This window comes from Pteropus vampyrus, unplaced genomic scaffold (assembly GCF_000151845.1).
Source record: "Pteropus vampyrus isolate Shadow unplaced genomic scaffold, Pvam_2.0 Scaffold535, whole genome shotgun sequence".
Lineage (NCBI taxonomy): Eukaryota > Metazoa > Chordata > Mammalia > Chiroptera > Pteropodidae > Pteropus > Pteropus vampyrus.
In genome coordinates this window covers 540,705-566,323 of record NW_011889316.1, presented here as the reverse complement: position 1 = coordinate 566,323, position 25,619 = coordinate 540,705, and the positions used below count along the sequence as shown (strand labels likewise).

At 37.5% G+C, this 25,619-nt stretch overlaps 1 protein-coding gene across 6 annotated transcripts in view; it reads right to left on the bottom strand.

Annotated features, from left to right (window-relative positions):
* Positions 1-25,619, bottom strand: part of SUSD1 (sushi domain containing 1) — a 178,156-nt gene that overhangs the window by 108,792 nt on the left and 43,745 nt on the right. For all 6 annotated transcript variants that reach the window (XR_002777866.1, XM_023525164.1, XM_023525165.1 and 3 more), the window contains 4 exons: positions 21,645-21,742; positions 20,846-21,032; positions 14,218-14,327; positions 12,714-12,906 (listed from right to left, as the gene is read on the bottom strand). Coding sequence is in view for 5 of the 6 variants with exons in the window: in XM_023525164.1 (XP_023380932.1) it covers positions 12,714-12,906; positions 14,218-14,327; positions 20,846-21,032; positions 21,645-21,742 (588 nt within the window). In the remaining variant the exon portion in view is untranslated. The remainder of the gene's footprint in view (positions 1-12,713; positions 12,907-14,217; positions 14,328-20,845; positions 21,033-21,644; positions 21,743-25,619) is intronic.

The following is a 25,619-nucleotide window of genomic DNA, read 5'->3' as shown; positions in this document are numbered from 1 at the left end:
TATCTTCATATTTAGTATATAACAGTTCTCAATCACTTTTTAATTAAGAGTTATTAATATCTGTATTGGCTTTCTAGAGTTTTGGTGGGGCAGTATTTCTTAAAAATGTGCTCTATTTCCTCCAGAATTTTTTTGTAAGCCACTGACAAGAAAAGGGTCCCGATAGAGGACAGCTGGTCCTGAGTCACTTCTTACCCTGCTCTCTGATCCTTTGCCCTGTCTCTTATACAAATATTCTTTCTCTGGATCATTTTTAGTGGTCACTCTGCCTTCTCAGTCTCTCCTTTCCTCACCCAGAAGGCCAGTCTAATCTCAAATCTTTAAGTTGAAAATCCAGACCTGCAAGAATGCCTAGAGAAGAGAAAATTTGGCTCCTCTTTCACTAAATTGTTTGAAACTTGGTTTCCGCTTCATTAATGTGGGTGAGCAACACTGTGCAAAACCAATCATTACTTCCTCTGTGTTCCCACAGTACCTTGAACATGCCTCAATTACATTCTGTGTATTGTATTACTGTTAATCCCGGTCTATTGCCTCACTGAACTGAGAGCTCCTGGAGGGGAGAGACTATGTCTCACTTATCCTTGTACTCCTAGTGTCCAGGACAGTGGCAGGCACAGCATTCCTGGTCATTTAAATATAAACAATCAGCAATAAGGGGAAAGCTAGGCAACTGATACCGTATTAACCCAATGAAATACAGGTGCTCTGAATAAGATATAGTCTCTGCCCGTAACATGTACTTCACCTAGAAGAGGATTTACACCCTGTTTCAGGATATCAAAAACACAAGAGAGCATATGGTAAATGTCATAAGGTAAATTTAAGTAATAGTTAACATTTGATAGATGCTTATTGTGTGTCAGGTGTTGTGCTGGTTTTCCATAACCCATTTAGTCTCAAAACAAACCCATGATGTAGATATTGTTATTCCCATTTTTACAGTTAAGGCAACTTACTGCACAGATGTTAAGTGACTTGCCCACAGGCACAAAGACAGTATGCAACAGATCAGAGATTTGAATTTAGATACCATGACTCCACAATAACTTTGCCAAACTCTTACCTATACTTTCGCCTGAAACAGAGTATGGGAATTCAGAAAGAAGGAAATACTTTCAGCCGGGGAGATAGTGAAAGAAGGAACAAAGGGAATATAGAAACTGAAGAAAAGGGAGGGAATTGCAGGTGAAAGAAATAGCGTGAGCAAAGATACAGAGGTGGAAAAGTTAGCACTTAAGAATTTATTATAGATAAGCGTTCCGATTTGTTCAAGAACAGTGGTGGCCTCCTAAATCTCAATCTCTCCACACGATCTCCAAAGTAGTCTTCAGCTTCACAAGATGAGCAAATAAAACACTAGAAAACCAGTGTTGTCATCCTAACTGGAAGACAGAGACTACTACTCACTTTAAATTACTTTTTAATAGAAGTAATAAATACCAAGTTCCAGCAAAGTTCTCTCTCAGTCTCCCACAACTCACTGTAGCGAGCGAGAAGGTTCTAGAAGAGCTGAGCGAAATGAAGGGCCCTCAGGTAAGCTAGATTCACTCCCAGAGAGAGAAATTCCGCCTTACGTGTGAGAGTGCTGAAAAGAGACCTACTATATCAGAGCACGGGCGACGAGCAAAGGATGAAAAGCCTAGGAGACTTCAGGTTAGTGGTATGAGAAAGTCACTGCTTCTGGGAAAGAAGAGGATTAAAAGGAAGAAACTGGTGTCCTTGGGAGACTAAGTGGTAATGGGGAAAAGAAGCAAGGGGGAAATGCTAGATCCTACAAGGCAAAAGAGAACCCCAAAACAGAAGAATACACAATTCATCCCTACCCTCACCAAAAAAAAAAAAAAAAATACATATTCTTTAAAGAACTGCAATTCAGTGACAGAAGAGGGCACTCTTAATTTAGAAATTTCATTAACCCTCCTAAATTACTAATTTTGTCTATGGAATTAATAGACTTTTTAATAAAAGGACAATTATAATCAAAACATTTCAACTGGGAAAAACACATTTTTTAGGAAACCCACAAACCAGAAAAATGTAACCCAATAAACTGAAATAAACATCTTCAAATAAGCACTGGGGGTATGAAGAAAACACCCTGAGTCGGAAATTCAAACAGTAAGAACAGGAATGTTGGAAACATGGCGGAGTGAGAGAGTCCCCTGATCTCTCCCCTTGAAACAACAATAAGCTGAACATCTAAAACTCAACAAAAAGCTTGGAATTCAAAAACTCAACAGAACACCCAAATATCTCAACCCAAAAAGGCTTTCACCAAGACACATTGTATTAAAATTATCAAAAATCAACTACAAAGACAGAATTCTCAAAGCAGCCAGGGAGAAAAAAAACGGTAATTTATAAAGGTAAATCCATTAGATTATCCTCGGACTTCTCAGCGCAAACCTTACAAGCCAGAAAGAAATGGAATCAAATATTTAAACTATTCAGTGAAAGTAACTCCCAGCCTAGAATAATGTATTCAGCTAAGTTCTCCTTTAGATATGAAGGAGAAATTAAGACTTTTCCAGACATACAAAAATCGAGGGAATTCTCCACTACGAAGCCTGTACTACAGGAAATACTGAAAGGGGTTATTTCACCTAAACCAAAATGACCAAAAAAAAAAGAAAACCATAATTAGGAGTAAAGTGACTATCAGGCAAATAGAAGCAGAAGAGTGCAACCCTTACTAAGAACAGAGCATTATAAGCTTAAATATTAAGAAGAGAATTGCTACAGCAAGATAGTAATGAACGTTCAGCACACATAAGAACAAATTGAGATAACAATGACTGAAAAGGGGGGGATTCAAAGGTCCAAATTTGCAAAGGGGAATGGAGATAAGGCACGCGCAGAAGAAAATGGACTGTATATATATAACTATCCTTTACGTATTCATAATAGTAACCACACGCCAAAGATTCAGAACCATTGTATATAACATAAAACAAGAAGGACCAGAGGGAAAACACACAAAAGCCAACCAAAATAAAGAAAACAGAAGCACAAGGACAAGGAAGTAATGGAAACACTGAGCTGCCAGAAAGCAAAAGAGAAAATGGCTATAAGAAGACTTCAGTGAAAGTAACTCCCAGCCTAGAATAATCACCCTAAATGTAAATGGATTGAACTCACCAATAAAAAGGCACAGAATTGCAGAATGGATTAAAAAAACCCACACAACTATATGCTGCCTCCAGGAGACACATCAGACACATTTTAGCTCCAAAGACAAATATAAACTCAAAGTGAAAGGGTAGAAAATGATATTTCAAGCAAATGGCATTCGTGGAAAAGCGGGAGTAGCGGTACTAATATTGGACGAAATAGACTTCAAAATAAAAAAAAAATAAAGAAAGCTACTAAGGGACACTTCATAATGATAAAGGGAATCATGCACCAAGAAGACAGAGCACTTATTAATATCTCTGCTCCCAATCAGGGAGCCCTGAAATATATGAAGCAATTACTAACAGAACTAAAGAGAGAAACAGACCAAATCACTATCGTAGTAGGGGACCTAAATACTCCACTGTAAGATATGGACAGATCATCCAAACAGAAAATCAATAAGGAAATAACATCCTTAAATGACACATTAGACCAACTGTACATAATTGATTTTTACCGAGCCTTCCATCCCAAAACAGCTGCTTATACATTCTTCTCTAGTGCACATGGAACATTCTCAAGAATCGACTACATACTGGGACATAGAGATAGCCTCAACAAATATAAGAGGGTTGAAATCATACCAACCATATTCTCTGATCATAATGCTTTGAAACTAGAGATCCACTGCAGAAAGAAATCAGGAAGAACCACAAATACACGGAAATTAAACAACACACTACTGAAGAATAACTGGATCAGAGAAGAAATAAAAAGAAAGATCAAGAGATACATAGAAACAAATGATAATGATAGTACAACATATCAAAACTTTTGGGACATGGCAAAAGTGGTCATAAGAGGAAAGTTCATATCATTACAGGCCTATCTCCAAAAACAAGAATGAGCCCAAATAAACAACCTAATGCTTCATCATAAAAAACTAGAAAAGGAAGAAAAAATGAAACTGAAAGTCAGCAAAAGAAAAGAAATCATCAAAATTAGAGCAGAAATAAATGAAACTGAAAACAAAACAAACAAACAAAAAGATAGAAAAAATAAATGCAACAAAATGCTGATTCTTTGAGAAGGTTAATAAAATTGACAAACCCCTGGCTAGACTCACTAAAGAAAAAAGAGAAAGGACAAAAATAAACAAAACCAGGGATGAAAGAGGGGAAATTAAGACTGACATTGCAGAAATACAAAGGATCATACAAGAATACTATGAAAAACTATATAACACCAAATTTAATAACCTAGAAGAAATGGACCAGTACTTAGAAAAATACAACCTTCCTAGACTGAATCAAGAAGAAATGGAAAATCTAAATAGAGCAATCGGCAGTATGGAAATTGAAACAATCATCAAAAACCTACCAAAAAGTAAAAGTCCAGGACCAGATGGCTTCACCAGTGAATTCTACCAAACATTCAAAGATTTAATATGTATTCTCCGCAAACTCTTCCAAAAAATCAAAGAGGAGGCAATACTTCCCAATACATTTTATGAGGCCAATCTCACTCTGATACTAAAACCTGGTAAAGATAACACAAAAAAAGAAAACTACAGACCAATATCTCTCATGAACACAGATGCAAAAATCCTAAATAAGATACTAGTGAACCGAATACAGCAATATATTAAAAAGATTATACACCACGATCAAGTAGGCTTCATTCCAGGGACACAGGGATGGTTCAACATATGCAAATCGATTAATGTGATACACCACATAAACAAATTAAAAAATAAGAATCATATGACCATATCAATAGATGCAGAAAAAGCCTTTGACAAGATGCAGCATCCATTTATGATCAAAACACTTAACAAAATCGGTATAGAAGGAAAGTACCTTAACATAATAAAGGCCATATATGACAAACCTCAGCCAATATTATACTTAATGGTGAAAAACTAAAAACCAGGAACAAGGCGAGGCTGTCCACTATCATCACTGTTATTCATTATAACATTGGAGGTCCTAGCGAGTGCAATCAGGCAAGAGAAAGATATAAAAGGCATCCAGATAGGAAATGAAGAAATCAAACTATCACTATTTGTGGATGACATGATTCTCTATATAGAAAACCCTAAAGACTCCACAAGAACACTACTAGAAACAATAAGCAAATACAGTAAAGTCTCTGGATCAATGTTCAAAAATCCATAGCGTTCCTATACTCTAATAATGAAGCATCAGAAAAAGAAGTGGAAAAAATAATTCCTTTTGCAATTGCAGCAAAAAGAATAAAATACCTAGAAAAAAATTTAATGAAACAAGTGAAAGACCTATATAATGAAAACTATAAGACCCTATTAAAAGAAATCGAAGAAGATACAAAGAAATAGAAAGATATTCTGTGTTTTTGGATTGGAAGAATCAATATAGTTAAAATGATCATAATACCTAAAGCATTATACAGATTTAATGCAATCTCTATCAAAATCTCATCAGCATTTTTTAAAGAAAAAGAACAAAAAATCATCAGATTTGTGTGGAAGTACAAAAGACCCCGAATTGCCAAAGCCATCCTGAGGGAAAAAAAATGAGGCTGGAGGCATCACTCTGCCTGACTTCAAATTATACTACAAAGCAACAATAATCAAAACAGCATGGTACTGGCAGCAAAACAGACACACTGACCAGTGGAACAGAATTGAGAGTCTAGAAGTAAACTCATATTTATATGGGCAAATAATTTTTGACAAAAAAGCCAAAAACGTACAGTGGAGAAAGGAAAGCCTCTTCAATAAATGGTGCTGAGAAAACTGGAAAGCCACCTGCAAAGAATGAAACTAGACTGCTGTCTATCACCACACACCAAAATTAACTCAAAATGGCTTAACGACCTAAATATAAGAACTGAAACAATAAAATGCATAGAAGAGAACATAGGAGCTAAACTCAAGGACCTTGGGCTTAAAGAGGATTTTATGAATTTGACCTCAAAAGCAAGGGAAATAAAAGCTAAAATAAATGAATGGGACTACATCAAACTAAAAAACACTACTCAGCAAAAGAAATCATCAACAAGGTAGAGAGAACCATCCGAATGGGAAAATATATTTGCAAGCAACATCTCCTAATGTCCAAAATATACAAAGAACTCATATGACTCAATAACCACAAAAAAACAAATGATCCAATCAAAAAATAGGCAGAGGACCTGAACAGACACTTCTCCCTAGAGAACACACAAATGGCCAACGAATATATGAAAAGATGCTCAACGTCACTCACTATTAGGGAAATGCAAATCAAAACCACAATGAGATACCATCTCACACCTGTTAGAATAGCTTTAATCAACAAGACAAGTAATAACAAATGTTGGAGAGGATGCAGAGAAAAAGGAACCCTCATACACTGCCAGTGGGACTGCAAATTGGTACAGCCACTATGGAAAACAGTATGAAAGTTCCTCAAAAAACTAAGAATTGATCTACCACACGATTCAGCAATTCTTCTGCTGGCTATTTATCCCAAAGACTTGAAAACTTATATCCAAAAAGATATTTGCACACCGATGTTCATAGCAGCATTATTCACAGTGGCCAGGACATGGAAGCAACTGAAGTGTCCTACGATAGATGACTGGCTAAAGAAGCTGTAGTACATATATACAATGGAATACTACTCAGCCATAAGAAGAGATGAAATACTGCCATTTATGATAACATGGATGAACCTCAAGATAATCATGCTAAGCGAAATAAGCCAGATAGAAAAAGTTGAAAATCACATGCTATCACTTATATGTGAAATATAAACCTAAAAGCAACAAATGAGCAGGACAAACAAACAGAGACTCATGGACATAGACTATAGGCTAGTGGTTACCAGAGGACTATAGACTAGTGGTTACTTGAGGTAGACGGGGTAAAGGTCAAATATAGGGTTTAGGGGGAGGGTGAAGTGGATAAAGGGGATCAAATATATGGTAGCTGAAGGAAACTGAACTTTGGGTGATAAACACACAATAGAATATACAGATGTCAAATGATAATGTACACATGAAAATTATATAATTGTATGAACCAATGTTACCCCAATAAACTTAATTAAATTTTTTTTAATTAAAATTAAAAAATTTAAAACACCTTAAGAACAGAAATGGACAAAAAGCAGGGAGGAAAAGAATAAAGGTGACTGAATTTAGGAAAGAAACGAAAGGAAAAAACAAATCCATATCAGAAATAGTCAGAATATCATGGTGCCCAAAGAAGGATAGGTTAGAATAAAAATTTAATAAGGAGATTAAAAAAATACAGGAAAACAACTAAAAAGAATTAAAATGAGATTATAAAAAGGAGAATAAAAAATAAAGTGGTCAAAACAGAACATAGGCAAAGATCTAACATATGTATAATTAAAGTCTCTAAAGAAGAAAAACATTGAAACACAATTAACATTTACTTTACAAAAATTAAAAATATAAACACTGAAAAGACCCACCAGATACTTGAGAAAGCTCACCCAGAACAATCAACCCTGAGACTTATCCAAGTAAAACTACTAGACTTTAAAGATAAAGAAAAATCCTCAACATCTCCACCCAAAGAACTGAACAAATAAGATCCAAAGGCAAAAGAATGAGGATGCACCAGACTTCTCAAAATGTAAATAAAAAGGAAGGCAACAAAAAAACCTGAATATCAATGAAACGCGAATCGAGAAAGCATGAAGATTTTTATATCCAGCCAAGCGATCTTTCAAGTATCAAGGCAACAGAGAAGTTTTAAACATGAAAGAACTCAGGGAACACTGTACTCTTGAGGAATCTACTAGATGATGAGCTTCATCCAAGAGTTAACTAGGGAAACTTCAGCAAAAGCATTGATAGTGACCAGCTAATTCATTAAACTGTAGACCTAAGACAAAAATAAAGGGTGGGCCATGGTGAGAGAATAAAATGTAAATGCTATATGTTCTGATAAAATAAAAATATGGCAAATGAAAAATTGGAAAGAGAAGGCATAGAGAAAAAAGAAAACAGAATAGAGTACTTTGAATGTCATATAGTCAATAAATGGAAGATAAAAGTAGGCCATTAAAAAACTGACAAACCAGATGGTAGAAAGTTATAAAAGAAAACAGGAGGTAGATTACTTTAAAAAGCTGTAAAGGCAACCATTAGAAAAAAATACATATAAACCTTCCCCAAAATAAATAAATATATGTAAATATATATTTAAAACAGAAAAAAAAAAAATCACACCATGCAGAGAAAGAAATATAGAAAATATAACATAAAATAATAGGACAGATTTGAGTCCAAACACATCAGCCTTATCAATAACTATAAGTGGATTTAACTTTCTTATTAAAAAATAAAAGATTTTCAATTTGTCTCATAATGTAAGATCCAACTATATCTGGGAGACCTAAAATAAAGTGATTCAGAACAGCTGAAGATAAAATGATAGACATTAGTGGAGAAGACAAATGAGACATGTAAGAAAGTAGGGGTTGCGTCCTGATATTGGTAGAACTGAAGTCAAAAAGTGCTAAATATGAAAAAAGACACTTTTTAACGCAAAAAGCCACCGTTTGCAATGAAGATAAAATGAAATGCAACTATTGGTATAAAGCAAAAAGAAAAGCATAAGAAAGGATATAATAAATATGAAAGCAGAAATTAATGATGCAGAACAGGGGTCAGCAAATTTTTTTCTATAGAAGGTCAGACGGTAAATGCTTTAGGCTTTCTAGGTCAGCCTGTCACAACTACTCAACTCTGACTCTGTAGCACAAAAGCAGCCACAGATACTATGTAAATGAGTGGCTTGGCTGTGGTCCATAAAACTTTACTATAAAAACAGGCAACAGGCCAGATTTGACTCGTAAGACATAGTTTGCTAATTCCTGATGTAGAGGAGAAAAAAAATAGTAGATCTAATTAATTAAACAAAATCTTGGCTCTTTGAAAATACTAATAAAATAGACAAACTGCTAGCTAACTTAATCTAGAAAAAAGGAAGAAAATGCAAATAAAGGGAGAAATAATCATTGAAACAATAGAAAATTCAAAAAGTTAAATGAAAGTACTTTGCAGACTTCTATGCCCATAATTTTGAAAACATAGATGAAATGGGTATTTCCTAATATACTTTACCTAAATTGACCCCAATGGACATAAAAAGCTTAAACAGACCAATATCCATAGGGAAAAAAGAGAAAGTTATCAATGAACTGCCACAGAATATCTCTATGCTCAGACTGTTTCACGGGAGAATTCTACCAAACTGTGAGAGACCAGATACTCTGCTACATAAATTATAAAATAAAGGAAACCTTCCAAATAACAAAGGGCATAATAATGCAGGAAACCTTGTAAATTCTTTTTCTGAAGGAACAAAAATACTAATGCCTAAACCTGATAAAGGCGGTACGAAGAAAGAGAGAAAACCATAAACCAATATAATTGTGAATATTGATGTAAAAATACTAAAGAAAATATCAAAGAACAGAGTCTCATAACATAATAATACGGCATGACCAAGTGGGATTTATTTCAGGAAGAGAGGGAAAAAGGCAGAGAGGGAACAAGAGCAAGAGAACAGGCAAAAGAGAAATTTAAAATTATATCAAATTAAAAAGTTACAAGGAAATAGAAAAAAAACTTATAGTTAGCTTTCCCTTGCATTGTATTAATAGTTTAGACTAAGAAGGAAGTGATCTTTTATCTGATTTCAGCCTAGGAGACAGCAGTCTTGGAGCCTCTTTTTCTGTACACATGATCTGAATATGGTAGTCCTGAAAAAAATGAGAGGAACCTATTGGCTCCATGCCATTTATCACCCATTTAGTGAAGGGCTCCAATTCCAAATCTTATTCATCTTTATTTACCCCAGGGGTATGGTCCTACCTAGCTGAATCTCCAATGTCATTATCTTAATTAAAATAAAACGAGTTACTCTCCCATTTTTGGCATATTTTACAAATAATTGGATATTCCATGTAAAATATATGCCAATTTCTGGCCTAACCAACTGCAAGTATGAGTTTTTTCAGGCTAATGGTTTTATAAGAGAAACAGGCTGACTTCAGACATAATTCTTCGACCACAGAATACTGTTATAATATTTATCATTTTGTGGAAAAATATCAGAATGAATGTTAAGTTCTTATGATCCTTATTATCTTTTGTTTGGACTCGATTCTGTGAACAGGAATCAGTTTATGGGGAAGTTTTATAAGGTTGCCATAGATCTCACACGATACATGCTATTAGAAAACCTGCAAAATAAACCACCTTAACAGTTATGGTATTCTACCAGGGCATAGAGGGGAGAATGTTCTGTCTCCCCTTCTTTTGATTTTTTTTTTAACTTACCAACACTATTTTAGATGTAACTAAATGAATGTAATCCTTTGCCAAAGAGGACAGAAAAACAAACATTCTCTTATTCATAAATGATATGGTTTTAAAACCCCCAAATAGAAACAGTCTAAATAGACAGTTGGCTTTGCAAAGTAAATATTGTCAAGGGAAAAAAAGGCTACAAATCAACTATTTTAAAAGCAAAGTTACTATGTAATATGTTAAGAGAACAAAAATTTAAGTGTAAAAACAAAAACCAAATATAGGGGAGGACAGTACTAAAATTTAGTAGACTGTATTAGCCCTACCTGAGAATAAAGAAGGAACAGAAACAACTGGAATGGAAGTTTACCAGCTGAAAACTCAGCTGGGCCTGCTCAAACAGTAGGATAACTTAGTGGGAACTGGCACCCTGAAGCCTTATCTCTCCAATGCAGAAAAGGAACTGGTGGCAGGAAGGAATGCTTCAGTCAGTCCCCATCGAAGCAGCACAGACGGTTCAAGTCTTAGAAACTCAGTTCTAAAGAAAGGTGGGACTTGGGTGAAGAAAACCACTAACCTAAGACACTTCCTGGACCTCATTAGACCAGTGAAAGCACAAGGTCCAGAAACTCAGCAGCAGCTGAGAGTAATTCTCCAGGGAAGACAAATGTGAAACCTCCTAACCAGGAAGCAGGACTCATAGGCAAGGCATTCAATAATAAGAGCCAAAGGAGCTCAGAACTAAAATAATTTCTGGGATCTTTCTAGGAACAGAGAAACTCAGAGGAAAGAGCAGAAAATTGGGACAGTGAGGTGGCATGCAAGACAATGCATTTCACTTGAAGAGTTTCCTACTGTTCCTACTGCTATATTGTGGGTTACCCAGCTCACAAAGAAAGGAGGCTCATTCATGAAAGAGAAAGATCTTTAGCAGTGGTAGAGGACTGTTAGAAACGGGGCTCAAAGGAGAAAGGAAAATGAAAAGGTTCTAAATACTTGGGATGGGCACCAAGAAACACCTGGAGCCACCACTACAAAGTTCTAAAATTTTCAAGCAAAGAGAATTTCTCTCCCTCCAAAAGGTATGGGAAGCCGAGTGTCAGACTGAATTCAAGTAATGTCATGAGAAGAGGTTATTTTCCAAATTAGGTTTAAATACAAAGGTGATGGGCTCCAGACTGCTTTGTAACCTATAGAGTCTGAAATATCATATGCTAGATTCTACTTACTACTGTGCAAAGAAGGTAACAGTGGATTTACTTTCTGAACCTGGTACCATGACCCCTGATTATACTCGAGCTAGAGTTTAGACCTCATCTCCTACCACTTTCTCCAACTCACTCTAATCCAGCCATACTTGTATTATGTCGCATAATGATCACTCAGAAGGTAACTGAGGTTTAGGTGCGAAAACAACATAACTAATCCTTTGGCTGTTTTAAAAAATTGAAGTGGGACATAAAATCATCCACTTTAAAATGTACAATTCGGTGACATTTACTACATTGACAATGTCGAGCAACCATGACGTAACTTTTCTTTTCTAAGGGCACTGGTGAGTATGGAGAGAGGCCTCAGGAAAGCAGGAGCAGGGCCCATCCCGTTCTACGGCTCTCCTTCAAAGGGGGTGGCCTCTCCACTTGGCAGCCCATAAATTTGTTTGTTAAATCCAATCGATTAAAAAACGAAAGAAATTGTAGAGACCTCTGTGTCCCTTCCCACGAGGGAGAGCTATGGAGTCGACAGAGCTGGCCTCTACATGGCTTCCTCACAAGGCCTCATGGCCTCTCTAAGGAACCTGACCTTCATTAGGCCCCTGTTCTCTATGTTGGGTTACTGTGCTCGCACACGGTCCAGTCAGGAGGCCTCCTCATCCTGCTGGTGCTGACACAGTGCAGCTCACATTTCTGATCCCCTGGAAGGTGGTTCTAGTTGCCCATAATGATGACCCTTAGGGCTCAGCTGTCTTAAATTTGGGGTGAGAGACAGGAGGCCTTACAGTATTCTCAATCCATCACCACCAGTCCCTTCCTAGTCTATATCTTCTATGAGCCAGTGGGGAAGGGGATAGGTGGTAAGATTCAGGCACCCTGAACCCTAGACAAAGTTGGTAGCTTGTCAGAACTAGAACCCAAGTCTCTTGATTCCCAGATTAGCATTCTGTATGCTCCCCCACATTGTACAATTCACATACTTCACTTATCTTGAGATACAAAACAGAAGGACATGCACACCTACCTGCTAAATATTTAGTAATGTTTATCAAATATTACTAAGCCTACCTGCTGGTGCAGTTGTTATTCTTATTTGCACTGAGTGCTGCTCAGGAGATCTCAGTCGGGTGATGTTCACTGTGTATTCAGTTGCCGGATACAGATCTAGACACACTACAGAAGTTTGTTCCCGCGTTGTGAGGTTAAATGATGTTGCATGATAAAAATCATTCAGATACCACCTTCGACCCAGAACTTTAAACTGTCATGAGATTAAAAGAAAGTGTTGCATCAAATTTTCTGTTGCCTTGCAGATATCTAGACTATAAGCAAAATAATGATAGAGCAAAAAGGTTCCTTCTATTTATCTTCACTCACTTAGAATTACTTTTACTACAATAGCAGGCTAAAGTGGGGAAAGACTTTATGAAGTTACCCTACCTATCCTATTCGACTTCCCCCTGAAACAGTTACAGGGCTAAGCTTAAAACGCATAACTTCATCTCAGATAAACAAAACGTCAGGCTAGTCTAAGGTAATCCTTTGATGCCCACCCAGTGAAGGAGATTGCACTGGAGCTACTGGGCAAAATCTTTTTCATTTCTTTTCATTCCTAAGGAATCCATAGATAAGCCTCATGGAACACAGTTTTTAAACTTTATGAGAACTACTCCAAATTATGCATTCAAAGCAACTGTGCAATGGAACTTGTTCTTTTCTAGTTGAGCTCTCATGGATGGAATCCTCACACATGCTGTTAACCTAATCAGACTCTAACTGCCAACTCAAGTTGCAGGTATACCGTAGGGACCTATAAGGGAAAGTATATGTAATGGTCCCAGAAGTAATATGATAAGCCCTTGATCAATCCGTGCACTTTACCTGGACGTTCATGTGTTTAGTGTTTCCTCTGATGATCATGTCACTGGCTATCCCATCCCCTATCCTTCCCCATCACTGTCATCCTTCCACTCATCCAAGACCCTGACACAGGGCTCACGGGGAGATTCCTCTCTCTCTCAATTCCTAGCATTCTCTTGAGTAACATAAAGGTCCTTCCTTATACATAAGCCGTCAAAACCTGGCCTCAGAGTTTCTTGAGCTCAACGCTATGGATTTTTTCCTCTCCATGTTCGCAACTCATATCCACAGCCACATCCCAGACTGTGTCATCATTGGAACTTCTCCACCAAGATCTTCCAATACCCAAGAAGAATCATGGTATTATATGGTTTAAATTTTTCTTTTTTTGCCTTCTAGTGAGACATAACGTGTTCATGTATGTTTTAGCAATGTGTATATCCTCCTTTGCAAATTACCTTTGAATGTTCACTTTCTAGATTTAAGAATGTTCTACGTGTTACTTAAATTATTCTTTGTCTAACATATTAACAGTAGTAATATTTTTCAGTTTAACTTTTTAATCATTTTAGTGTGGGAGTGAAAAATTATTTATTTTCTTACCCAAGTAGTTAACCGATTATCTCAGAACCATTTATTTCTGTACTTATTTGAAAATCATTTTTCTTAAGTGACACATTTCTTTAACAGATAATATAAGAGATCTTCTTACTTGGTATATTTGTTCTGATCCAACTTTCCTAGAATGCCTGTTCAATTTCAAACAAGCTTCATTAAATATTGAGATATTGAAAATTCCATCATCTTCTAAGAGATCATCTTCTAAAAAATAAGAGAGAACACAGAAGGTTGTATCATCTTAGGAAAACATTATCATGGCTAATTACAGTTGAAACTTTGACATCTGAAGAAGGCCGACAGGGTATTTAACAGCAAGAGTATTATACTTGGCTTCAAGTCCCGGCTCTACGACTTCTTAACTGCATGACCTTGGCTAAGTCACTTAACCCCTCTGAACCTCAGTTTCCCAAATTGTGAAATCAAGTAATCCAGTTTGCTTTTCTTACATCATAAGCTGTTGAAAGAATCCAATGAAGTAATGCATATTTAAACATTGCTGTAAACTGACAAAACGGGGATTTTTTTTTTTTTTTTTTTTTTAGAAAGTTAATCCTATCTCTTGGATAGTCCATAAGTAAAATGCCATTAAGGTAAACATTTCAATAGCCAGAAAATCTGAGAATAAAGAAAACGGCGAATAAAGGCAAAGGCCATGCAATAGAACTCTCGGAGCGAGTGTTTCCTACTTAGGAGATGACCAGAAAGTAGACGATCAGGAAAGATGTTGGTTCTCACACTAGACAGTATTTGAAGAGCTACGCAGATGAGTGCTAAAGCAGTAAAACAATCAGAAACAGACTTATTTCAACCACTGTACAGAAAAAAGTAATTTCATGCCTCCTGTAGTCTAATTCATTCCTTCGATGTTCTATTTTCTTAATGTAATCAAAAAGAAGAGGTTTGTTAGTAATGAATAAAGAACTCACAGACAGCCCAGGAGTGCCATGACTAACTTTCAAGGAAAAGCAAATTTCCTAACAAACAAGCCTGCATGCTTTCTACAAATGAGAAAAAGTTTAAATGCCTATCAGAGAAAAGTTTCCACGTAACTACCTTTTATGTATATTTCTCCCATGGGAATCTCTGCTACCTAAGAAGTAATAATGATTACAAATTATTTTATTCAAAATCAGAGGTGTCCACAAAATTTTAAATATAACTGACATATGCAGCACAAGGCAATTAACTTGAAGAAAATATTCTTGGTTATAATAGGAAATGTAAAAATATGGTTATGAGAGTGAATCTGAAGACCTATGACATGTGCTCTCCTTTATCTTCACAACTTTTATTTTAAAGATTTCATAAGGACATCGGAAACAAAAATTGCCATATGTATGCAAATGATTTTGAGACACACCAAATATATGTATTAAGAAATACCACACACAGTATCCGTCTATACACAAACAGAATATAAAGCAGAACTACTGTCTGCGTAGCTCCCATCTCAATATAATTTTCCCACTAGTAGCCATTATAGCTGGAATTCAAGGGAAGATGGCAATGTGAACAAAGGCATCTGGCTCCCACTTCCCACTCCCAAACCAGAAAGAGGTGACTAAGAATAGTAAAAAATGGGTCAAAATTTGCATCGGGGTTGGTTGCCATACACAAGGCAGAAACATGAAGACATTTCTGCTTAGCATAGTGTGGAAGAGAGCGGATGAAAGAAAGGCATTGAGAGCTACTGTGCAACATGCCTTCCAAACAAAAGGAGCATAGTCTCAAAGTCTCAAAGGATGGAACGGGAGGAGAACTGGGGTCCACAGAGGCCGGGGCTAGAAGCAAAAACAGACCACGGGACAAATAAGTGATGAATACCCCTTCTGCAGCCATTTATCCCACTGGTTCCTGATCCTAACTGCACATCAGAATCAGCCAGACGCAGAAGATCTGAAGTAAAGCTTGGGCATCTGTATTCCTTTCTTTAATTCATCAGGCAATCTGATAGGCAGCCAGAGTAAAAAGTATATGTGCTGCTACTGCTGCTGCTGCTACTACTACTACTAGTAATAATAATACTCCCTCTTTAGCATGCTGGAAATCTTCTAAGGGGAATCCTAGGGACCTGGAGGTTCCACCAGCCTGGGTTGGCAGAAGGAAGGACTTGGTTCTTTCCTGCTTCCATAGGGTATAACACCATAACAAAGCCAAGCAACGCTGAGCTGGCCCAAGAGCTACAACTTTACCAATCAAGATAGCAAAGTGTCAGAAACAAAGCTCAGGGCAGTGGGTTTTCTCACAGCCGCTCCCCTAAAAGGACACTAGATCATCCAACCAGCAGTAAATTCTTCAAAATGAGATCTGAGATTAGCATATTATCCAAGAAAAAAGGAAGATCAAAGAGAATGCCATCCATTTTATTATGAGAGAAATATCACACCTAGAGAAAAGTTTTATCTTCCAAGGATAAGTAATCTAGAAGGGGATGGGCGGGGGGAGGGGAGCCTATGAAATGATTCTACAAAGAAAAAGAAAGAGATTATGCTCAGGAGGCAAAGAATGAACATACTTTTGGGGAATCAAATGAGCCAAGTAATGATAAAATTAGGCAATATTTGTTTTATACTTTCAGCAAAAATTTTTAAAGATTAAGTCACACAGATAAAGGATGAGATAAGTGAATGCAATAGCTGAGAGGACACTGGTTGAGAGAGGCAGAAATAAAAAGGGAACTAGATCAGACAAAGAAACAAAGGAAACGAAAGTGTAACAACAGAATTAAAAGTACATTAGAGCCAGATGGGAGGAAGGTTGGGAGTGAAAAAGGAGGAAGGATTAAGAAGTATAAATTGATAGTTACAAAATAGTCATAATTACAAAATAGTCATGGGGATGTAGTAAAGTATAGCATAAGGAATCTAGTCAATAATATTGTAATAACTATGCATGGTGTCAGATGGGTACTAGATTTATCAGGATGATCACTTTGTAAATTATATAAATGTCTAAGCACTATGTTGTACACCAGAAACTAATATAATATTGTATGTCGACGATAATTTAAAAATTTTTTAAATTATTAAAAAGAAAATAAAATGCATTAGAAATAATAAAGATCATAAATGATGATGCATACATGCATAAATGCGTACAGAGAACAAATCTGCCACATACCCACAGAAGGCAGAGGAAGAAGACATGGATATAAAACAGGAGAAAATGAAAGACCAATGCAAACAGATAAATTCCACATAGGAGTATCTGAAGAGCCAAAAAAAAAAAAACCCCATGAAAAAAACAAAGCAATAATCAGAAATTTAATGAAAGAAAATGTTCATAATGTGTAAATAGACCAAATTCTGAAGGTCCGAAAACTCACAGGGTATTAGGAAAATTTAGTAAAAAAAGAAATTAACACTTATATCACCCAGGACTGAAGTTTCACCAGAGAAGGGATTTCTGTCTCATTCACTGTTGAACTCCCAATACCTAAAACAAAGTCAAACACACAGTAGGTGGTCAATAAACATTTACCATGTGCATGAATAAGTGATTGAAGTCTTGAATTTCACACGTAAAGAAAGCCTCTATGATATCCAGGCTGAAAAATCAGATTATCTACATAGGATTTTTTTAAAAATCACACTTTCAAATTCCTCTTTTACAACTTTAAATTCCCAAAGCCAATGTGAAATACCTCCAGAATTCTGACAACAAAGGTTATGGCCCAAGAATTTTATCTTCAGTCAAGCTCTCATTCACTTGTGAAGTCAACAAAAAGATATTCTCAGATAATCATGGGCTCAGAAAGTATCCCATTCCTTAGCAAGGAGAAGATGGAAATCATTGTGCAGAGAGATAAATAAAAATATGGGGAAAAAAATAGAGAAACTTTTGTATGAAAAGACTGGAAGTAAGCATCGAAACTATTAAAACACATACCCATTTAAGTAATTGTTATAAATATTGCTATAAGTCAATATAAAAATAAATTCTTTAAAGATGTAAAACAAGTTAAAAGTAATTAAAGATAAGAATCTGGCAACAAAATGCCATGTTAAAATAATAATGTAAGAGAAGCTAGAGGGGAAGAAATAAAAGGAAATAAAGAACACTAACTTCCAAATCTTATTCAAGGAGAAGTTAACACTGGTAATTAGAAAAATAAACACTAAAATAGGATTTTTTTTCTTTGTTTTTTGACTTAATGGAGATTATTTTTCTCAAAATTCTGGAGTTTGGAAGTCCAAGTTTGGTTTTTTGTTTGTTTTTTAATATGTAATGTAGATTAAAAGCAAAATCTATACTGTCTGAAATAGAAAATCTGTATAGCAAAAAGAAAATAATGGAGATCGCAAAGTAGCTAAAAAAGAGAAAAGTAAGATGACAGAAGAAAGGAAAATTGTATCACAAACAACATTAATGAAAGTTGCTTAACTTATCTGCTCAAAAAGCTTTTCTCAAAAAGTTTTCTCTACATATGCAGTCTCCTAAAGTACATCTATAACAATGTTATCCAGATAGCTTTTAAGAACAAAAGTGGGTGAAGGCATGCTGTGCAAACAGAAGCACAAAGAAACCAAGAAAACCAATATTACTAATCAAAGTATAAGTCAAGGCAAACAATATTAAAACAAAGTAAACCATTTGTTACTAGTGCAAATTAGAATTTACAATTAAGATATCAGTTATGAATATAAATATCATGATATCAAAATGTGTGACACAAAACAATTAGAATTTCTAAGAGAAATTGAGAAAAATGGCAATCCAAGTAAGGAAAAAAAACCAATTTCCCAGAAGTCCTGGAAGTCCTTAATTATAGAGCTGCCTTAAGACTAGATTTAACTCTACCTAAGCAAGCATTCTGCTTTATTTTTCCTATTACAGTTGACATACAATATTATAATAGTTTCAGGTGTACAGCATAGTGGTTAGACATTTAGATAACATATAGAATAATCAATTTGATAAATCTAGTACCCATCTGATACCATGCATAGTTATTACAATATTATCGACTATATTCCATATGCTGTACTTTACATCCCCATGACTATTTTGTAACTACGAATTTGTACTTCTTAATCCCTCCCCTTTTCCATCCAGCCCCCTCAATCCCCTCCCATCTGGCAACTTTCAGTTTGTTCTCTGTATCTATGAATCTATGAATCTGTTTCTGTTTTGTTTGTTCAATTATTCTGTTTTTAGATTCCATATATAAGTGAAATCTTACGGTAATTGTCTTTTCCTGTCTAACTTATTTCACTTAGCATAATACCCTCTAGGTCCACCCATCCACGTTGCTGCAGATGGCAAGATTTCATTCTTTTTTATGGCCTAGTAATATTCCATTGTTTTTATGTACCACCTCTTCTTTATCCATTTTCTATTGATGGATACAGGTTGTTTCCACATCTTGGCTATTGTAGATAATGCTGCAAAAAACATATGGATGCATACGTCTTTTCCACTTAGTGTTTTGGGTTTCTTCAGATAAATATCCCAAAGTGGAATTACTGGGTCCTTCTTTGTTTCTTCTAGATTAATGTGCAAATTTAATCCAATTCCACTTAAAATTTCAGAAAGAGGAAAGCAGTCTGGAGACATTAAAAATCTCAGCCATGGTCATCCAACTCTTCAAGGCAAAGTTAAGATGCAAAACCAGGTCTGTCTGACCCCAAAGTCCATGCTTTCCCAGTGGAAATTAACTTGAAGAAGTAATCAGATACTAGTAAAAACAGCTGACACTGAACAGCAAATTGAATAGTGACGGATGAGTCTGAAGTCCTGGGATGATCTTTTAAAGAAGACATATTCCCAATAAATTCAAAGCAGTTTGTTATTAATTTCGTACGAACTTCTCTAATTAATTACTGTATTAATATCTTAAAAAGTGAACAGATTTTTAAGATATTATAATATCTTTTCTTACATATTATTTACTTAGAAATCATTTTTGTTTTATTTATATACAAGCACCCAGGGACCTACTTTGTGTAATCTCTTAGTTGGCTTTATATTAAGATTGGCAGTTTTTTTCAATTATTTCTACCACATCCATATTACTTCCCATTCCTAGTGGCAGCAATAACTGAGGATTGAAGTACATTTTCTTAAGCGAGATATCAAACAGCTGATTGAGAACTACCTCAACTCCCCCCAAATAAAAAATGACCCCAATGGCTTCTCAGGGTTTTGCTTATAAGGTATTTAATTAGTCCTAACACCCTATAACCAGAATTATTTGAAATGTTGTAATTGTCACAATGTTATAAAATTCCACGTCACGACTATGTGCAATGAGGTTTATTACTACTTCATGAAGCTCCTTCCTGTCGACTTTTCTTTTCACCCAACATTTACCCTCCTGCATCCTAGGATTGCCTCCTCCTATCCAGTTGCCTGCTGTCAACTTGATCACCCAGCCCCAATTAATCCTGAGGTCAGTTCCCATCCCAGATGTAAAGCTGATGGATCGGCATCCCTGGCTTCTCCTCTCTCATAAGCAAGAGTAAGAAATGACCTATGCATTCCCTACCAAAGACAAGTCATGTGGCTACCCTCTATTGCCTTAGATAATTGAGAATTGACTGCATCATCATCTAATATGCCTTGTTATTACTCTCCACTTCAACTAGAGGCCACAGCTGAGAGACAAACATCTCAGAAAGCAGCTGTGAACTCTGTCGTCAGCTAATTCTGAAGCACGTTTCCCCCACATCCTGTGCTTAGTGTTTTGTAGGAGGAAATGAGACTTCACCTCCACCTACCAGCTGTCTGGAACCCAATGATGGCTGGCACAGAGCGTCTGGGAGGGGCAGTGGAAATGCTCACGGTGTAGTTGGTGCCTGGGTACAGATCTAGGCACACTTCTGGGGTCCCGCTGTCGGTGGTCAGGTTGACTGTCTCCTCATGAACTGATTCCGTAGGGTCTGCCCGGTGTCCTTTTATGTATACCTTTGTGAGAGGAAAAGACAAGAGAACATACCAGGACTCCAGTTAAAACAACTGAGAGACTTTATCATGCTAGATCCTATTCTCCTACCACTGCACACTGCACTGCTCATCCAGGAAAGAGAAATAAGGTAAACCTCTGCTGTCAGGTATCTGATGATGAAGTCTGATCAGGCCAGTAATCAATAAACCCTAAGAAGTGATATAAAATGAGGAGTCCCTCTAGGGAGTGCTACCCTGCACACGAATGACCAACGATCAATGGAAGCAGCCACAACCAAAGAACCACTCGCTGCATCCTGTCACCAAGTCAGCAGACGCTTCTAGGCTTACTCTGGAGGAGTGAGATACAAGTGCCTGGAAACAAGCGATAATGAGGACACCAAATATAAATACATCCCCCCACACACACCTTGTCCAATGGCAACTATATTAAACACAAAATGTGAAGTAAAATAATCCAGATATCTTAAAAAGTCTGTTCACTTTTTAAAAGGATGATGAGATTGGAAAGTAATTAGACCAAGATGCTCTTCCAGAAGCAAGTCCCTCCAGCTCGTATTCCCATGGGTTACCATTTCTGCCCTAGCAGAAAAAAGTAGATCACTTGCTTACCACATACATGATCTGGTTGTTTATTCTTCCTGGGTTTACTTGCCACCTCATGCAGGTGTTATCAAACACTGATACATCATTAATTTCTGTAATTATTTCTAAAATAGAAAAAGAGAGAGTCCACTCACAAAATGTATCAATGGGCTTTTGGAAAAATCCTAATGGGGACCATTCATGCTTTGATTCAGAGACTGATTCAGGTCAATCACCCAATTTATCTTCATCACAATTTATCTTCATTGCGAATGGTCCATGACCTGACTTGAAGGAAAAGGAAAGATTCTTGCTCGAGTATGGGTAAGAATTCCAACCTGTGATTGGTCCGAGAGGCCACTGGATGCCACTGGCGTTCTACTACTGCCAGATGGAAGGAGACCCACGGCTATGCCCTGAGTCTTCCCTGGAGCTGCACAGGTAAGATCTGCTTCTGGCCTCTTCATCCCACCCGGCTGATGGATCACGCTTATTTTCAGGTCACTACTGTCCCCAAGAGGGAAATGACGTGCACCACCACACAGAACTGTTCCTTAGGAGCAGCTTAGGGTAAACTAAATAAATTCTCCCTGGATACTTTTGGGAGTCTTTGAACTGAAACTACTTAATCCTGATCTATCAAGAAGCCACTGATTTCTTCGAGTTGTTCTGCTTCTTTTAAATATTCAGCATATATTTTATGTAATGAAATCGGCCGCATGGGAGGCCATATTGGGGTCCTGGTTCCCTGAGGAAACAGTTTCCAGTGGACCCACTTAACTGCCTAGGAAGTTGTTTAGATGGGAAAAGGGCAAGAATCTAGCTTTTTATCTATTCCCTGCAGATAAGTAAAATTATATTTGCAGATGACACGATCTTGCCTATAAAAAAAATCCTAAAGAATTCACACATAAGACTAACCAGAGCTAAGAAAGGAGTTCAGCAAGGCTGTAGGGTACAAGGTCATTGTCTAAGAGTCAATAGTATTTTTGTACATTAGCAAGGAACAACCCAAAAATGAAATTAGGAAAACAATTTTATTCACAAGAGCATCAAAATAATAAAAGTCCCTGCAGATAGAAGCTCCCATACTATCATCCCTGGAAGAGAAACACCACATTTCACCAAACAGGAGTATCTCACTGCCCAAATTCAGGCTTTCCCATTGAATCAAACATCCCTTACGGAGTATTTAGAACCTCTCAGCTTCATCTGTCCCTCTCCGGCCCTCCATGGGTGTTGACAATATGACTGTGTCTTGACTCCCATTCTGGGGCTTCCCTGCTGGAGCACCCACACCTGACTGAGCACATGCAACCTGAAAGTGCAGGTGAATTAACATCCCATGGGGACAGGAGACAGTAGATAAATATTCCCCCTATCCCTCTGCCCTCTGAAGGGCAGACCTACAAAGACCTCTCAGGGTGCTGCTGCACAGATGCAGGAATCACTTGCACCTAGTGGACCCCGTGTAACACGGCATCCTGATATCGGCTCTTCTTCCTCCCCTGCTTGACTCCCCTTCACCCTCCCCACTGCTTCCCGGGACATCATTCCCTATCATATGATAGACACAAGCCCTCTGCCTCGGGCTCCATTTTCTGGAAAACTCAAAGAAAATCTCTCATCAAAAAGAGTGAGAAAGATAATTCTCCTTCTCAGAAAATGGCTCTCCTCAACTCAGCTCCAGTTCCTCCCTTCTAGTAAATCTCTTTTCAGCCTCCAAGTGGGAGAGGAAGCCTGCCCATTAGGCACCTGTAGGGTTCACTCATTTCTCTTCTACTCAGAACCAATGCCACCTTTGGATAAACTGTAGTCTACTGATCTCTTGGACGATTTTACACCTTGACTAAATCATCCCACCAGCAGCATTACAGAGATTCTATGTCCCACATTACCTAGTCTTGGGTAAGCCCAGGTCAGCTATCAGTAAGTGAGAATAAACGGAAGTAGAGAGGAAAACAGGCAAACTCATGGAGAGACGCTAAAGGATCACCTAGGGCTGTCTAAAGCATTCCTGGGTCTCCACTTCAACTTTTCCCGGAGCACGGAGAACTTGAAATCAAAGAAATACTCCAGTTGCGAACATAGGTTCCCTAAGAGATGTAAAGATCCTATTGGTTCACCCGCTTGCATTGTATAAAGATGATGGTGGCACCAGGGTTTTATCAGCTTACACGAGCCCCAAATATCCCCGGCCCCTTCCCTCTCCACTGACCCTCGAAACCCTTAAGCTGTGGACTCCTCTGCTCACTCACACATCCCTCTGATACTAACTCACCTCCTGGTCCAGAAGGAAATGGAACCCTCCCACCCCTCACCTCCTTTGAGTTGCCAGTAAAGCAAATTTCCTTTTCACTTGGGCCCCCTTCGCCACCCGAGCAGAGATTAGAAAGAAGACATGAAAGTTTCCTTTCTTGTCCTTCCTTTTTGCTCATTCACTATGACAAATGCAAATGACATCTCAAAAATGCCATCTGCCTCCAGCCTGTGCCATGCTCTCTGCACAGATGGGACCCAGATCTGATTATAGGGTGTCAGATATTTCATCCCAAGGAGCCGTTAACAAAATTGGGTTGCTTTTCCTTACAGGTATCTATAAATCAGCTGTCAAGACTTCTTTATAAATATATCAAATGTTACACATCCACACTGATGCTACCCTTTTAAGAGATGGCTTGGGAGGATAGGCCCTAATTTTAATACCAATACGTGAAAACATTTCTGGAAGTTCTCCCTGGAACTGACTCCAGAGCTCTCTATTCACCATTGACTGAATGACTGATGAATGCCAGGCATCCTCCCCTGCCAGGAACTGGGCTGTGATGGTGATCAGAGCATAAGTCCTTCTCTCTAATGTTATCTCATGGAGGGAACAAACATATAAGCAGGTAAATTACAACTCAGTAAGTATTAGAACAAAGCTACACACCAGTATAGAGAAAGAAGTCATTGACTATCACTAAAGGACCTGGGAAAGCCAGCGTCATGAGGGCATGATCTGAATGGATGAATGGCTGAAGAGTGGGGAAGACAGCTAAGCAGACAGACCAGCGGGTCTAATGCCTACAACTGTAAAAGCGTGCAGTATATTCAGAGTGCTGAGAGAGAAATGTCACGTGGCTGAGGAAGAAGAAAGATGGGAAGCGAGGTTGCAGAGGAAGGACAGGCTCACACTGGGAAAAGACCTTGATAAATAGGTCAATGTGTAAAACTGATAAATAAATCTTTACAGACTTGATCTCATCTTCACAGCAGTCATAAGAATCAATAATAAATTCGATAATGGGTGAACATTTGTTAAATTATTACTATGGACCAGAGAGAGTACGTATAATACTTTAAATGTATCATTTATTTAACCTTCCAAGTAACCCCATGAGCTTGATACTACTGTGGTCCATTTTATAGAACTGAGGCGTAGAGAAGTTAAGTAACCTGCCGAAGATCTTATATAGCTAGTAAGCAGTCAAGTCAGGATACAAATCTAGATCCGTCAGGCTCCAAAGCCAAGAGCCTTTGCATTGAAGCAGTTATTCAGCAAAAAGGTGAAAATATGAAATCAGGATATTGTATTTAAAATCATGAGACAATTATGAAGGAGAAGCAGTAGAAGGTGAGAGATAAGGAACAGGGAGGCACCTAGGTTTACTGCCAGTCTTTGAACTTGAGAGTCTAAATGGATTGCCTTTTACTATTTTCCTAATAAGTACAGGAGGAAGCAGACTGGGTTTGTGAGAAAGAGACCAACGAATTATGTTTAGAACATGCTAAATATGATTATCTACAGACTATCCAGGTGAAAAAATAGTCCTGAAAGTCATCAACGTGTGGACGGCAGCTGAAGGCCTGGGTACAGGTGAAACATTCAGGTAGGACATAAGAGCGACCCAATGACAGAACTGGGAAACACTGGGGAACACTGAAACCCAAAGGGAAACCAGTGGAGAAAGAGCAGTGCAGAAGAGAGGTGGGAGGTTGGCTGAGCGAGAGAGTGTGATG